At 38.0% G+C, this 14,991-nt stretch overlaps 1 protein-coding gene across 1 annotated transcript; it reads left to right on the top strand.

Moving 5' to 3' along the window:
* Positions 1-3,807: 3,807 nt before the first annotated feature.
* LOC110804585 (homogentisate 1,2-dioxygenase) lies at positions 3,808-13,991 on the top strand. The gene is made up of 9 exons (XM_022010188.2): positions 3,808-4,194; positions 8,609-8,839; positions 9,567-9,646; positions 10,616-10,783; positions 10,893-11,068; positions 11,213-11,282; positions 11,397-11,551; positions 13,248-13,331; positions 13,576-13,991. Exons 1-9 carry the CDS (start codon positions 3,971-3,973, stop codon positions 13,786-13,788), a joined length of 1,401 nt encoding a protein of 466 aa, XP_021865880.1. The 5' UTR covers positions 3,808-3,970; the 3' UTR covers positions 13,789-13,991.
* Positions 13,992-14,991: the final 1,000 nt, after the last annotated feature.

Below are 14,991 nucleotides of genomic sequence, written 5' to 3'. Positions count from 1 at the left end.
ACGGAGTTCATTAAGAGACTTAATCCGAGTTATTTGGTGCGTATCAATTTACGACGGAATGCGTCTGGGCCCTTTACGAACTCTAGGTTCGTTATGAGTTTAATTAATACGTTAACTCTTTTATCGAACTGCGATAGGAATAGAATTCCTTTTACAATTTCTATCTCTTTTAGGATTTATGTTGGAGTGCAACACCTAATTCTGACAGGTTTCTATCTTTTTATTCTTACTACTTTTAGCAACTACCCTTTACGGCAGTTACTATTTTTAGCAGGTTTCGGGTGAAATGAAAAGGGGAATTGAGATTCGTTATTTTATAGGAGATGCGTTGTCAAGTGGAGATTTACGTTTTCATCATCGAACCTTCCCTTTCGGGAATGGGGACAAAAGTAGGTGTCTACACATGACACTGGGGTCAATCCCTGGCATTTCGTCTGCTGAGAAGGCAAATATGTCTGCGTGTTCTCGCAGCAGGCCAATGATGTTCACTCTGAGGGAGAGATCTACGTTTGTGCCGATTTGAACTGTCCTGTCCGTCACCCCTTCTTCTAATTCTATCTCCTCAGTTTCGTCAGTTGACGTGGGTTCTAACAGGCCCTCTTCTCGGTGTTCGAAGTTTTCCATGCTCAACAACTTGTCTTTCTTACGCTCTGCTCTCTTTCTTTTTCGAGATTGGGGAAGTTCTTCTTCGGCCAGTGGTGGGGGTCTGGGTGGTTGTTTTAGCGCTGTGTGGTAGCATTTCTTAGCTTGTTCTTGACTACCTTTGACCTTAGCTGAGTGACCATCATTTGTCGTATACATCATGGTGAGGTGATAAGTAGAAACCACGGCCCCTGCGTCATGAATGAATGGTCTGCCAAGAATGGCGTTATAGGCTGCAGGAACTTTCACAATCATGAAGTCTACCATGACATTCTTGATGTCCTTACCCTGCCCAATCTGCACCGGTAAGCTAACAATTCTCTCGGGTATCACTGTTGCCCCTGTGAAGCCAATTACTGGATAGTTGACTGGTTTGATGTGCTTATCATCGATCTGCAGCTCTTGAAAGGCTGGCCAGAACAAAATATTTGCGGAACTGCCTCCGTCTATCAGAATGCGGTGTACTCTCCTGTTAGCCACACTCAAGGCCAATACCATTGGATCATCATGAGGGTAGACGATACCTTTACAGTCGTCTTCTGTGAAGGTGCAGTGGGGAATCTTTGGCGGGGCAGGCCACTTGCCTGAATTATGATAATTCACTTGGTGTCTGAATTCGTTCACACTGGCCTTGGCTCCGCTCGGTGTGGTTCCTGCATACACTGGTCCTCCTGTGATGACTAGTATGTCTTCTGACCTTTTCTGATCTGCCGGGTCATTCTGCTTATAATCTGCCTTTCTATTTTCAAATTTATTGCCTCCATCCCTGTTCTCATAACTTCTGCTATAGGAGCTCTTTGCCTTAAACTGTGTTAAGTATCCCCTGCGAATCAGATCCTCGATATTATCTTTCAGATGGGTGCACTCCTCTGTGAGGTGGCCGTGATCCCTGTGGAAGTCACAATATTTCTTTGTATCTCTGTACTTGTTGTACATCTTGGGTGGTCTCTGCCATTTCTCGTCCTCTTTACTGATAGCGAAGATTTGAGTTCTGGATGCAACTAAGGGAGTATACTCATTGAACTTGCCTCTTTTCTCAGTTTTGAACTCAGTACCTCTGCTTCTGCCAGGTCCGTGCCAGTCTTTCTTGAGCTGGGGGTTATCTCTCCTGTCTGGGTATTCTTTCCTGTATGGCTCTTTCTTGTTCTGGCCGCTGTAATTATTCTCGCTGGCCACATATCTGCGTGAGGTTGCTTTACCGATTTCTTCACTTTTAATGAATTCATTTGCTTTCCCCAACACCTCTGCCAGGGTTGTGAATGACTTCCTACCCAGATAATTCTTGAATTCTCCATCGCGCAGACCAGACATCATGGCCAGGACTGCCACCTCTTGCTGCAGCTTGGGTATGTTTGATGCTTCCATGTTAAACCTGGATATGTAATCCCTCAGAGATTCATGCTGCCCTTGGACGAGTGACATCAATTCTCCTGTCATCCTTTCTCTTGCGATATTGGCTACATACTGAGTACGGAAAAAGATGGAAAGCTGCCGAAAGGAAGTTATCGTCTCTTTGGGTATCTTATCGAACCAACTCTGTGCTATCCCCTCTAGTGTAGAAGGGAACACTTTGCACCACATAGAGTCCGTATTGGTGTAAAGCATCATATGTCCCCCAAAGGCTGAGAGGTGATTGACAGGATCTGTCTTTCCAGAGTACTTGCATGTGGGCATTTTTATCTTTTCCATCCTCTCAGAAAGTATCTCATCACAAAAAGGGGAATTATCAGGCTTAACTATAGCTCGGATGGGATTCGGCATACCTGACGTGGAATGACGCCTTGGGCTAAGCATTTTCTCTGTTCTTGCCATGGGTTGAGCTCTGCTAGGTGTGATGCTTTCTGCTTCATGCTTTTGACCATCTGCTTCATCCATTTCCGATTGCAAATTCCTCCTCCAGACAGTGGGGCTAATTTGTGGCCTGGGGCGCTTTCTCCTCTGATCAACCTCAATCTCCGGAGGCGGCCTCCTAACCTGGGGGATTGTTTGAGTGAGGAAAGTCAAGACTTCCAGGGCCATGCGCATCTGGTCTGGTGAGAAGTTTGCCCCCAGACGTGCCAGTGAGGCGCTTGTCGGGACTTGGATGACCTGGCTAGGGGTTGCCATGGCTCTAGGCTGAGGTGTTTCTCTTGGCAGTCCCATGCTTTGGGGCATACCAAATTGGGGTATGGTCGCAGGTCTTTGGCTATTTCTGGTGGGGGGTGGTTCTATCTGTTGGATCACTGGTTCACTAGATCCAGTCATTGTTCGAGCAGGGGTTAGGTGTTTCTCTGAAAGCAAGGTCTGGGAGGTCCCCTCCTTCTAGCGCCACTTGTTCCGAGTATGGAACTGGGGACGCCCTGCCTAGAGATACTGCCCTGTCAGACAGAACGAACGTAAGCTAACCTCGGGGGTTTAACCGAGGAAACCCCCTCCGATGCCTAAGTCAGCAAATGAAATGATATTCTAGAGAGAGAAAGTAGAGAGGGTTAAGAATTGTACTTGTATTGAACGTGTCCGCAAATGAATGGGGACGGTAGTATTTATAGGCGTATTATTATGTACTTTGGCCTATTCAGATGTCGCCGCGTGTACGTTGGTGATGTACTTATTACTTGTCCTTTTGCTTAACGACATATCTCCGTTGTCGTCTAGCAGGCCCTTGTCCCGCAGACCTATGGGTCTGGCGGTCTTTGAAAGTTTGTACTACTTTTAGTAACTACCTCTTGCGATTGCTTCGTTAGGGAAGGTCTTGCCATATGACCGATGGTCTGATAGGACGTGATTGGTCTGATAGGTTACTTTTACTCCCGTACAATACCAACCTTTCACGCATTACACACCACATTGTATTATGTAAGTAGTAACCCCAGACATCGCCAAAAACAACGGCGGATCTTCCATGGGGGCCAGTTGGGGCCTGGCCCCTGTTAGCCCAAAAGAAAAATATATATATCTAAAAGCCCAAATGAAATAAATAAAACCCAGCTAATTTATTCTCTTTCTTATATTTATGGCTTTGACCAAATATAGGATACGGCCCACTTCTTTTTGTCATTTGCTTTTGGGGTTTTGATTGAATTGGTGGGTCCACGGTGACGTAGCAACCCCACCCCAACTTCTTCCCTTTTTTTTTTTTATTATTATTTTTACTTTTGCTAACACTAGTAGTTCTTGTTATTCATTCATCAATTTTGATTCAATTATTCACACAAAAAAGTTGATAAAATCTAGTCACCGTTAAAAACCAAAACTTCCCCCACCAGACTCACCAACCAAATTCATCACTCAGCTGTTGACTTGTCAAGCTCAGACTGAAACCCGCCGCATCAACAACCAGTCAACCAGCATGGCGTTGGCGTCGGAGTTGGAGGTGATTTTTACGGAGGAGGTTCCCGATTTTCCGGGGAATTTGAAGTACCTTTCTGGTTATGGGAACCACTTCTCGTCGGAAGCTATTGCCGGAGCTTTGCCACAAGGACAGAACAGCCCCCTTCTTTGCCCGTTTGGGTTGTATGCCGAGCAAATTTCCGGCACTTCTTTCACCGCTCCTCGCAAGCTTAATCATCGAAGGTGCTCTTCTTTTCAACCTACCTTTGATCAGTTTTTTAATTTTATTTGATGGGTGATATATGCTACCAGTATTCAGTTCCTAGTTTTGTTATACTAATTCATAAGAAAAATACCGTCCATTGATTTTAGTGTAAAGAAAACTTGGAACATTTCCTTCACTTCATATAATTTTTGTTTGTTCCATATGGTTATTCAGTTACGAAAATGATAAAGGTCGCAACATGCGACCTTTAAGCCGTGTCATAATTATGACATGGCATGCTTATGTGTCATGATTTAAATGGGAAACTAAAATATTTAACTTATATAATCTATTATACATGTTTCAAAAAAAGTAGGGAAATCTTAATATTCTAATTTGTTTCTTTTTTTATCTCGAATACATTATTTACATATTTTCATAGTAAAAATATTGTATTGATAGTAAAAATAATCAGATGACGCATACCTACGTGGCGCCTATGTGTACCAATTAAATTCCGACACATAAAATTGCGACAACTAAATATTGTCGCAACTTGCGACCTTTATCATCACCCATTCAGTTATTGGTTGTAGCGATGTCAACTCGATTGGTTGGTCAATTTCTTGGGTGGCTAGGAGCCCCAAAACACTTGGGATCAAGTCTTGTTACATTGATGTCGTGATGACTCTTTACACCAAAATTTCCAAAAATTGGGCGTCTACTAAATGAAGAGATAAAGGCGGAGATTTATGAACTTTAACTGGCTTTTGATCCCGGTCAATGAACGGCCAATTATATAGCGGTTGTTAAATTGTCTTTTAAAGTGCTAATTTTATCTTGTATTTTTAGTGGAAATATATGATTTATATAGAGATAAAATCTGAAAGTTTTAAAAAATATATAAATTAGACGGTGTATTAATATTGTGGGTTAAAAGGGAGATAGAGTTAAAGAGGTGGAATGAATATGTGAATTAAATGGTGAATGTCGATGAATGAGGAAGATGAAGTAGCATTGAAGCTGTAAAATACTTTGTACAGCAAACCACAAAAGCAAAAATTGAAAAACAAAAAAAAAGTTTATGGATGAAAGATGGGGTGGCACATGTCATCTAATCATCTACGGTTATCCTTTTTAAATAATAATAACTATAGATTAGTGAAACATAAATTCCTCAAGATCAAGTGCTTTTACTTATTTATTAAAAATTGGGTACAAAATGTGCGCATATGTTGATAGAGTGGGATCCGTAGGAGAGAGATAGAGAGAGAATAAATGGAGAAACTTACCATTTTATGGAACAATCTTAAAGGGAAACCCCAAAGAGGAATATGGAGCAATCAAAGAGGAACATATGGAGTACGAAGTATAAAACCATCCTAAGGTAAGGTTGTTGTTGAAACCCTTTGTTATCCAAATGTTAAAGACGAAGACGAAAATGACCATTGCACAAGCTTAAGGAGTTATGTGACTTACATCACATATTTATCCATGAGTTTAGTCCTTTTGGAATGGACCTCTTTGGCAACTGGCAAGTGGACCGCACTCTCTTTCTCAATGTTTGTTGCAAGGGCCTATTTTGATTTTCATTGTAAATTTATCTTCGCATCAGAGCATTAGTCAAATGTATAAAAAGGCTCAAGGTGCACTTAGGCGATTTGCGGTGCCCTGGCCCTTAGGCGATTGAGGTGCACCTAATAAACAGTAAAAAATAATTGTGAAAAAATGGCTTGCGTCTCAAGAGGTGCGCCTTAGTTGCGCCTCATTGAAATCCGCCTCGCCTCAGACCACAAAAGTTGTTCGCTTCAAACGTCTCAGGCACACCTTTTTATACACTGGTTGTTGTTTTTTTCTAAATGATAAGAATTTACCTTGACAGGATGTCTAGCCCATTTTAGATTTTCTCTAAACATAATCACCAAGTATTATTCATATAAGAAAAAATAAATTAAACTACCATGCCTTGACTATATTTATTTATTCAAGACCACCCACCAGGGACGAAGCTACGTTGAGTTAATACTCCGTAAATAGTATTAATAATAGTAACTATGGTCATGAAATGAAGCTGTGTTGAGTAAGGGTGGTAGAAGCCAAGCAACCTGGGTTTGACTCCCTATATTACCAAAATTTATGGTTTGCTTTTTTTTTTTTTCCGTTCTTCTTTCTCCTTTCGTTTGCTACGACTCCCTTTATTGCCAAAATTTATGGTTTGATTTTTTTTGTTCAACTTTTTTCTCCTTTCGTTTGCTGATGCTTACAAACTTTTCCTATTTTTTTAATTTTAAAATTTGCCATTTCTATTTTATTTTTATAGAGATAACTTGATTATATGTATAAAATAATTAGTAAATTTTATGAATGAAACTTGCTTTTAAATTCGGCCCCTGTAGAAATAGATTCCTTCCTTCGTCCCTGCCACCCACAACTCCTGTTTTGCATCTATGAACCACATGCATCCATATCTTTTTGGTAGTGGGAAGAGAGTATTAAAATAAATGTGGCGTCTTTCTCAAAGAAATGTAAAACTAATTTGGGACATATGAAAATGGAAAGTGTAAAAACTAATATGGGATGGAGGCGTAGTTGTTTTTAGGGTTGGTAATATGGAATTAAGAATTTAAGATTCACCTAAAGGTCTAAAATTGCATTAATATGGTAAAATAACTAGCATAATGTGGAAAAAGAAATGTTATGAAAGGGAGGGACTAGGCCACTAGGGAGTATTATATTCCCGAAAAGGGGAGTAGAATAGAGGAGTATTTTCCTAGGTTATACATTAGACAATCCATATGCATTTTTGTTCCCTCTAAAAACTTGCTTTGAACATTAATTTTGGGAAAGATATTGTTTCATCGAGATTTTTGTCAATACTTCACATATATAACAACTAATTAAGATTTAAATATGAGTAGCTTTATCTTATAGATAAAATACTTTCCACTAATGGTATTCTCCAAATAATTTTGGAAAGGTGAAGAACTGAAGATTGACTATGTAGTTGAAGAAGCAAAATATGTTTGTGGATTACAGCAGGGTTCACCTGGTAATAAATACTGAATACTCCTGTTTCTGTCCGTTCTTTTTCTTTACATGTGATCATAGCGTGTATTTTAGGGGTAGTAATAAAAATAGAATGTAACTTTGGAAGAGAAGAGAGAAATTGTTGGGATGGAGAGAGAAAAAGGTTCATGTGATGAGTAAAGAAGAAAAGAGGTTATTTGAATTTTTGTCTTAGAAAGTTGGGAATTCAAGGATACATATTATGTTTAGGAGTATGTTAACAAAAAATAGTTGTCTGGATTGGATAATTTGAATTCTATCAGGTGTCTCAGGCATGTGATATTGTGCAGTTAGCTTTTGGTTTGCTTTTGGTTTTGGAAACACTTAATATGTGCTTTCATTGCTTTGGACTGATGATTAACGAGAACAAGAACCAATCTCTATAATTCTACTTTCAAAAAGGAAAGTGTGAAGAAAAGGATGGAGGGAGTTACAATATACTATAGTATATAAGTCTAAGAATCTCAAAGTTGTTAAATTTATGAATTAACTTGAGGTCAAGTTTTGTCACTTTTTAAGCCTATCTATACTAGCTGCTCTCAGGTTTATTACATTATTACTTGCTCTGTCCCAGAAACATAAACTTGTTTGAATTTTGAGATTGAACTTTTCTAACCTTGAGCATTTGAAACTTGATTTATATAGGACCTTAAGGGGTATTTTATACTTGTTTTTGAATGGTTAGGTGAACATTGAAGAACAAGTGGAAAGCTAAAATGGTGGTAAATAGTTGAATATCTACTGATTGTATTGGAAATGTTGGCAAAATTTGGAACCAACTTGTTGAAAACTATAAATTGACGTTACGACACGTTATTCTATTCTACTCCGTAATTAGTATCAAGTAGGTAGTTAGTTTCGGATAAGTGCAAAATTTGAAACTTTAGTTCTTCAGCAGCTGAAATTCATTGAAGCTGATGTAAGTGGTTATCATTTCAGCTGAACTTAGGTCGCTTAAAACCTATAATGACTCTAACATTCCGTATAAGTTAGCTGAAATTTTCTGTCATCTTATTGTTTCAGCAATGTTCACTAGTCATTTTAGTGGAAATTTTGTCTTCCAATATGTTTCTTGCTTAGAGAGGTAAACCACGACTATTTCTCTCATGTCGTTGATGAATTGGGTGATTATGAAAGGATCAATCATCTTTCCGATCATTTAAATTTGGGAGTCATGATTTGAACATGGGGATGATGCCTTTCTGTTGCCAGGTCTCCGTGGGAAGCTTTATGTGTTTGCGTGTATTTGTGTGTTTTATGTCTGTCTGAGCAAGCATATTTTATAAGTACTTTGCCTATGAAAACAATTTTATGTTTTCTCTTCTTTTGATGAGAATCTTCTTTTGCTATTGAAATGAATTGACAGAGTGATTTCTTCTTTGGCAGTTGGTTATATCGTATCAAACCATCAGTTACCCACGAGCCCTTTAAACCTCGTGTCCCTGGAAATGAGAAACTTATTGCAGATTTCAATCAATCCAACAGCTCTGCTAATCCGACGCAACTTCGGTGGAAGCCTGTAGATATTCCGGAAGATCCTACTGATTTTATTGATGGTTTGCAAACTATTTGTGGGGCAGGCAGTTCCTATCTCCGCCATGGATACGCAGTTCACATGTAATTGGTATTTTATTTCACAAATAGCGTTTTCCACATCCTTCTCTTTGTTTTATTTCACTGCTTCCTTTCTGTCAAATTGCCTATTAAATTCCAAATCTTCTCGTTTGCATGTAAATTTGCGTTTTCCAATTAAACGAAAGTAAAACATGATGCATAAGTGTCAAAGTGTGAGTGATGTTGTGTGATAGAAAGTGGGGCTCCCTGAGCCTGGTAAATTGCATAGACTATGGCTTCTTTTTTTTCCATTTTCTTTGCTCGTTTGTTAAATAAACATGAGAAATTATTAATATCTGCTAAATTAGGAATACCCATCAACGGAACAATTGGAAACAGTTTTTTTGCAATTATTTTTGGTCTTTGAAAATTATCAACACTTTTATTTACGGTAGAGTTCAAGACTCTGACATTGAATTTATGAAGAAACATTAAGGTTAAGTTTTTTTCGTGAACATCTTAAAGGCTGTTCTCTTTCGTCAAAAGATATCATCGTCAAAACATTGTCACCTGCGCTTTGTCAATAATGATGTAGAGTTGCTTTCCAAGTATGTTCATCTCATAGGAAGAATCAGCTGGTCTCGTGCATCAGTGCATCAGTGAAATATTGAATGCTGAATTCAGTTATGACAATTACAAGCTGTAGATTTTAGACAACATAAGTCATCAGTGTTATTTCTATTCTGTTCAAGTGGAGGAAGAACCTTCAATATTGCAATTGCTCGTGTAGGTATACTGCAAACAAATCAATGGACAACTGCGCCTTCTGCAATGCTGATGGAGACTTCTTATTTGTTCCTCAGGAAGGAAGTGCGTACAGTTTCTCTATTCATGTATCATTTTTAATATGCAGTGCCCACATGATCATATAAGGTCTTGTTCTTTCACCTTAGGAAAAATAACTTCTTGGTGCTTTAAGTTTGATTTCCTACATACAAAAACAAGTTCAGATTATGGACAAAAAGCTTAGAATACTGTAGATATATTTCAATAAGGAACTTTTAGGTGAAAAGAACAATGCGTAATTTTGCTTTATTGCTGTATCATAGATGCTTGTTCAGAGACCATTCAGTTGTTTCGAGCCAGTTATTTTTCTTTTTGGTAGGAAAGAGATGGTGAAAACTACCTATGGTTTCATAAGATTATCATTTCTTGATTTAACAAAAAGAAAAAAGAAATCTTACTTCCATTGAGGTGACATGAATCGTTGGAAATAAGGTGTCTTTTGGCATCACATATCTGTCAGATTATGCAACATGAATTTACCTTGGTGGTAATCAAAAGTATCAATCATGAAACATCTACTGTACTATGTTACTTCGACACTTCGTTTTGACGGGGTTGTCGGGTGTCTGATCGTCCGATCCTCCGACACTTATGATTCAAGGTTATTAATCCTCGGAGTGGCAGTCATTTTGTGTAATATTCCATAGGTTATCCCATATTCCTATGTGCATGTCTCAATGCATCTCTATAAGCAATGCAGGCATGTATCCCTTCAGCGATAATCTTTTACCACTTAAACACATGTTATTAGGTGGTAAACAAAAGTTGATGTAGAAAAACATCCTTCCTGATTGTGTAGAAGCATTAATGTGGACATTGACGTGGGGACCTCCCTATAAAAATTACAAAAACTCATTAGTGTTCCAATGGTATGTGGTATTGTATCGCACAGGCCGTAAAAGACCAACCGTTTTCCTTTGTTGTTCAAATGATTGTCTAAACAAGTTCATTCTTTATGAAATTGTAACTTGTCAGATTTTCTGTATTTTCCAGGGCTATGGATCACGACAGAGTGTGGAAAATTGCAAATTATTCCTGGTGAAGTTGCTGTGGTGCCTCAAGGATTTCGTTTCTCTGTCAGCTTGCCTGATGGTCCATCACGGGGCTATGTTGCTGAGATATTTGGGACACATTTCCAGCTTCCAGATCTGGGTCCTATAGGTATCGAATTCGGTTTTTGATAGTGGTGAAAAGCATTTAGATTTTAAGATATTAAAGATAAGGTACCATCAAATCCTGCTGTCACGTACTGCTATGTGTTTGCTTGTAGGTGCTAATGGTCTAGCTGGTGCAAGAGATTTTCTTGTTCCCGTTGCTTGGTTTGAGGAAACTCCTTGTCCAAATTACATAATCGTTCAAAAATATGGTGGAGAATTATTTACTGCAAAACAGGATTTCTCTCCCTTCAATGTAGTTTCCTGGCATGGCAACTATGTCCCATACAAGGTGGGTTATTCAGTATGTATAATACTGTACTGTAAAAGCTATAAGAGTTGAACTCTTTGCTTAATTCAACAGTAAGGTTATAATAATTGATAATCTTGAGCTAGTTTTGTTTCACATTACTGGCATGCTTGCTTCTGGCTGCAGTATGATTTGAGCAAGTTCTGTCCTTACAATACTGTATTGGTGGATCATGGGGACCCATCAGTAAACACAGGTTGGTAACTGTTTCTTCCCTCCTACACTTTCCTTTATATCTCAACTCTCATGATACTTCTATAATTCCAATTTCACGCTTAATTTGGTTGCTTTGTTATTTCATTGCGTGCAGTGTTAACTGCCCCGACAGATAAGCCTGGTGTGGCGTTACTTGATTTTGTCATTTTCCCTCCTAGGTGGCTAGTTGCGGAACACACATTTCGGCCTCCTTATTATCACCGCAATTGTATGAGTGAGTTTATGGGCCTAATTTATGGTAATTACGAGGTAATAGTTCTCTGGCTCACGCTTTTGCTTAAAATCTTTAATTTCTTGTGTTGTCAACTGGTTCAGCATGCAGCATGCAGCATGCAGTATTTTCTGTTCTGGAGTAGAATACTAAATTACAGAATACAGAAGCTAGACGGACATCTAAGGGAACGGTCTTTCTAAGTAGAAAATTTGGCTATATTTTACATTCATTTAACTTCCCGGTTCCTGCATTGAAAATGAAGATTAGCCTTCAGTTGATAACCCAAGTTGGCTACTCCTATACATTTATTGAAAAATGGCACTTTGGTTTTGGCCTTGGGCTTGTCACTTCTCCACCATCTTTAACAAGTGGTATACTGTGTTTTTTGCACCATTTGATAGACTTTTGTGTTGGGCTTATGCTGCTAGGGTCCTGTTTTGCAATACCTTAGAGAAGCTCACCCTTCAGTTCTAGCCTTCTCCGTTAGGTGGGTTTTTGTTGAAATTATTTCCATTCAAAAGGGAGTTTATGGACTCACATTTTACAGGAATGCTGTTAGGTGAAAGTGTTAGCATGTTTTCCTACTTGGAAGTTGAAGGCTCGAAGCTTCCATTTATAACCCAAGTTGGACTGCTCTTTATTTCTCATTGATTTTAGAATTGAACCTCACTCAGCATTTTTGGTGGCCACTTTCTTTGTTAGTAACCCGAGTTCTGTAGCTTTTTAACATTTCAGTGTCACTGGTTGGTAGTTTAAAAACGTTAAGTTACAGGTCCGTGTAGGGTTTACATCCAGAATTCCAGAGTCATTCTTATTGAGATGGCAAGTTCACCTATCACGGATTAAGTAACCTTAAAATGCTACTAGTAAACTATGCACGCGTTGCGTGCTTATATTTTGAAAAATCTGATTTGATATATATACGCAAGTAATGTTCCAAAGTTTTATAACTTTTATTAACAAATTTTTGTAAGGATATTATCAATATCTTACCCAGACACCTTACTGTAATAAAATTTGATCAGAATGAACTAAAATAATATGTTAATGATTTTCTCGTCTAATTTTTTAATTAAAACACACTCCTATATAAACGCTACGCGTGCTTTAAAGTATGCATATTTGCTAAAACATGTAAGAAAATTTATTTACAACTAAAGATAAAAATAAACATATTTATACGTAACAAAATCTGTTTAGGAATTAATGTAATAACAAATTAACTAAAGTAAACGTAAAAGATTGTGTTTTGTACTTGTTAATTTTTTGCGTTTTAGGAAGGTGCTTGTATGACCATATAAAATTAGGGTGTGGTTAAGAGTAAGATTAATTCTAATTTTGTAATAAAAAAATGCAAGATTAAAGGGATGTATTCCAATTTTTTTTTTTTTTACTGCTTTACATGCTTTCATGTTTGCTAGAGGAATTCAATCAAATTGTTGTTGAGTTTTGTCTGTCACATGCATTGGAATCTCATTGTTTGCAATATGCCATTAAATTATCAACTTTCAAACTTCTTACGATTAAGTTTTTAAATAATTAAATTAAATTATAAACTTATTAATGGTATGTCTATTCCATATGGGACACTAAAAGACCATTTACTAAAATGACCGTAGGAGTTTCCTTATAGAATAGAGATTTATTGTTGATTGTGTGTTCTGTGGTGTTCTATTTTGCTAATTTTGTGTGGTAGCTGTGTTTTATCTCTGCAACTTTCTTAACATGCAGGCTAAGGCTGACGGGTTTCTACCTGGTGGTGCTAGTCTGCATAGCTGCATGACACCTCATGGTCCTGATACTAAGACTTATGAGGTATGCGATAGCAATCAGCTCTAGCTTTTCATGATTGTATGACCTTGTTATACTATCTATCTTCTCTAAGTTTTTAAGATGGATCTGGTCATAAAAAAGAATTTGAATGGAATAATGCAAAAGCTTTTGGTTGGGTATCAAAACCGTAGGATCTTTAACCAGAAACCATTGTTAGGTTCCTCAATCAAGATATCCATAATTTTGCTTAACTGACTCAATTAATTTCAATCTGAGGGACTTGCAGGCTACCATTGCAGCCGGGGAGAATGCAGGGCCACACAAAATAACTGATACCTTGGCTTTCATGTTTGAATCATATCTGATTCCACGAGTTTGCACTTGGGCTCTCGAGTCACCCTACCTCGACTGTGATTACTATCAATGCTGGATTGGACTCCGGTCACACTTTCGCAAAGAGGAATGTCCTAAACCCTCCAGTACTCGGGACTCAGGATAGGAGGCTTGGCTAGATTCAGTCCATACAGAGACTAGTCCCCGTCTTCCAACTAGTTTTCTGATTCAGATCTTATGGTATCTCAGCTCTTAGTTTATGTAGATAAATAATGGAATGTATTTGCACTCTGCAACTGTACTACAATTTTGTTAAACTATACAGCAAATGGGTTAATATACATTTAAGAGTATTATTATTAACCAGAATATATGCTTTATGAAAATTGTTGCTCTTGCTCAGACATCCATCATATCAGTTCCATGTGATGGGTTTATAAACAAGTTTTATTTTTTGTTTTTTATATATAGTCCTCATAATAATGAGGGGTGCCTATCCAAGATACAACATCAAGTAAAAGTACAACTAGTACTAGTTTAGTTATTAGTGATAGCTTCCAAGTCTTACTATACTTTTGTACTCCGTACTACATAACATGTGAACTACCGTCAACATGGGTTCTATTTGTGACTCGTACATCTTGACCGGAGGCGCTTACTAGTGAAGGGTAGACTTGGCGAAGTCGGCCGGAACTTGATGAATTGGTTGAATAGAGACCCTGTGTTGCTTAGAACTAGATGACTTGAAGTTGAGCCACTCGGAAAAGTAGGAAATGAAGTAAAACAAATAGCAAGTTGGCTAATCCTGATAATGATCTACTCGTATATCATTTGAAACTCAAAATAACTTGTACCAACTTATTTGATGGTTAGATGAGTTTCCGACAATACGTGACCGGTGACGTGTGATATGCGCGACCTCAAGCTTCCCATCAAGGTGTTAATGAGCCGAGCCTACTCGTTAACTACTCGATGCTCGACACGGACAAAGCTTAGGCGTAGCTCGGCTCAACTTGAGCTTGGGTTCAGCTAGAGCTCTTATGGAGTCGAGCGTGATTAGGGCCGTTTGGCTCGATAGCTTGTGAACAAGCTCGAGGATTTTTTTAAATACATGTGTGTTTTATAAATAGAATTTTCTTTTTCTTTAATAGATACTTCCTCCGTTTTTATTTTTTAGGACAAATTGTTTTTTACCACCTATAAAAATAGGAAAATTATTTTTTACCACAAAAAAAAAACTAAAACCTGTATTTTACCACCTAAAAAATATTTAAAACTTATTTTTTACCACCTTAAAAATAGAAAAATAGATGAAAACGTTGGGGGGCCACAATAACGGTAATATTTTTGATACTTTCACTTATTTCAC

Source organism: Spinacia oleracea, chromosome 4 (genome assembly GCF_020520425.1).
Source record: "Spinacia oleracea cultivar Varoflay chromosome 4, BTI_SOV_V1, whole genome shotgun sequence".
Classification (NCBI taxonomy): domain Eukaryota; kingdom Viridiplantae; phylum Streptophyta; class Magnoliopsida; order Caryophyllales; family Amaranthaceae; genus Spinacia; species Spinacia oleracea.
Note: the sequence above shows the minus strand (reverse complement) of the source record. Positions and strands in the feature narration are given on the sequence as shown.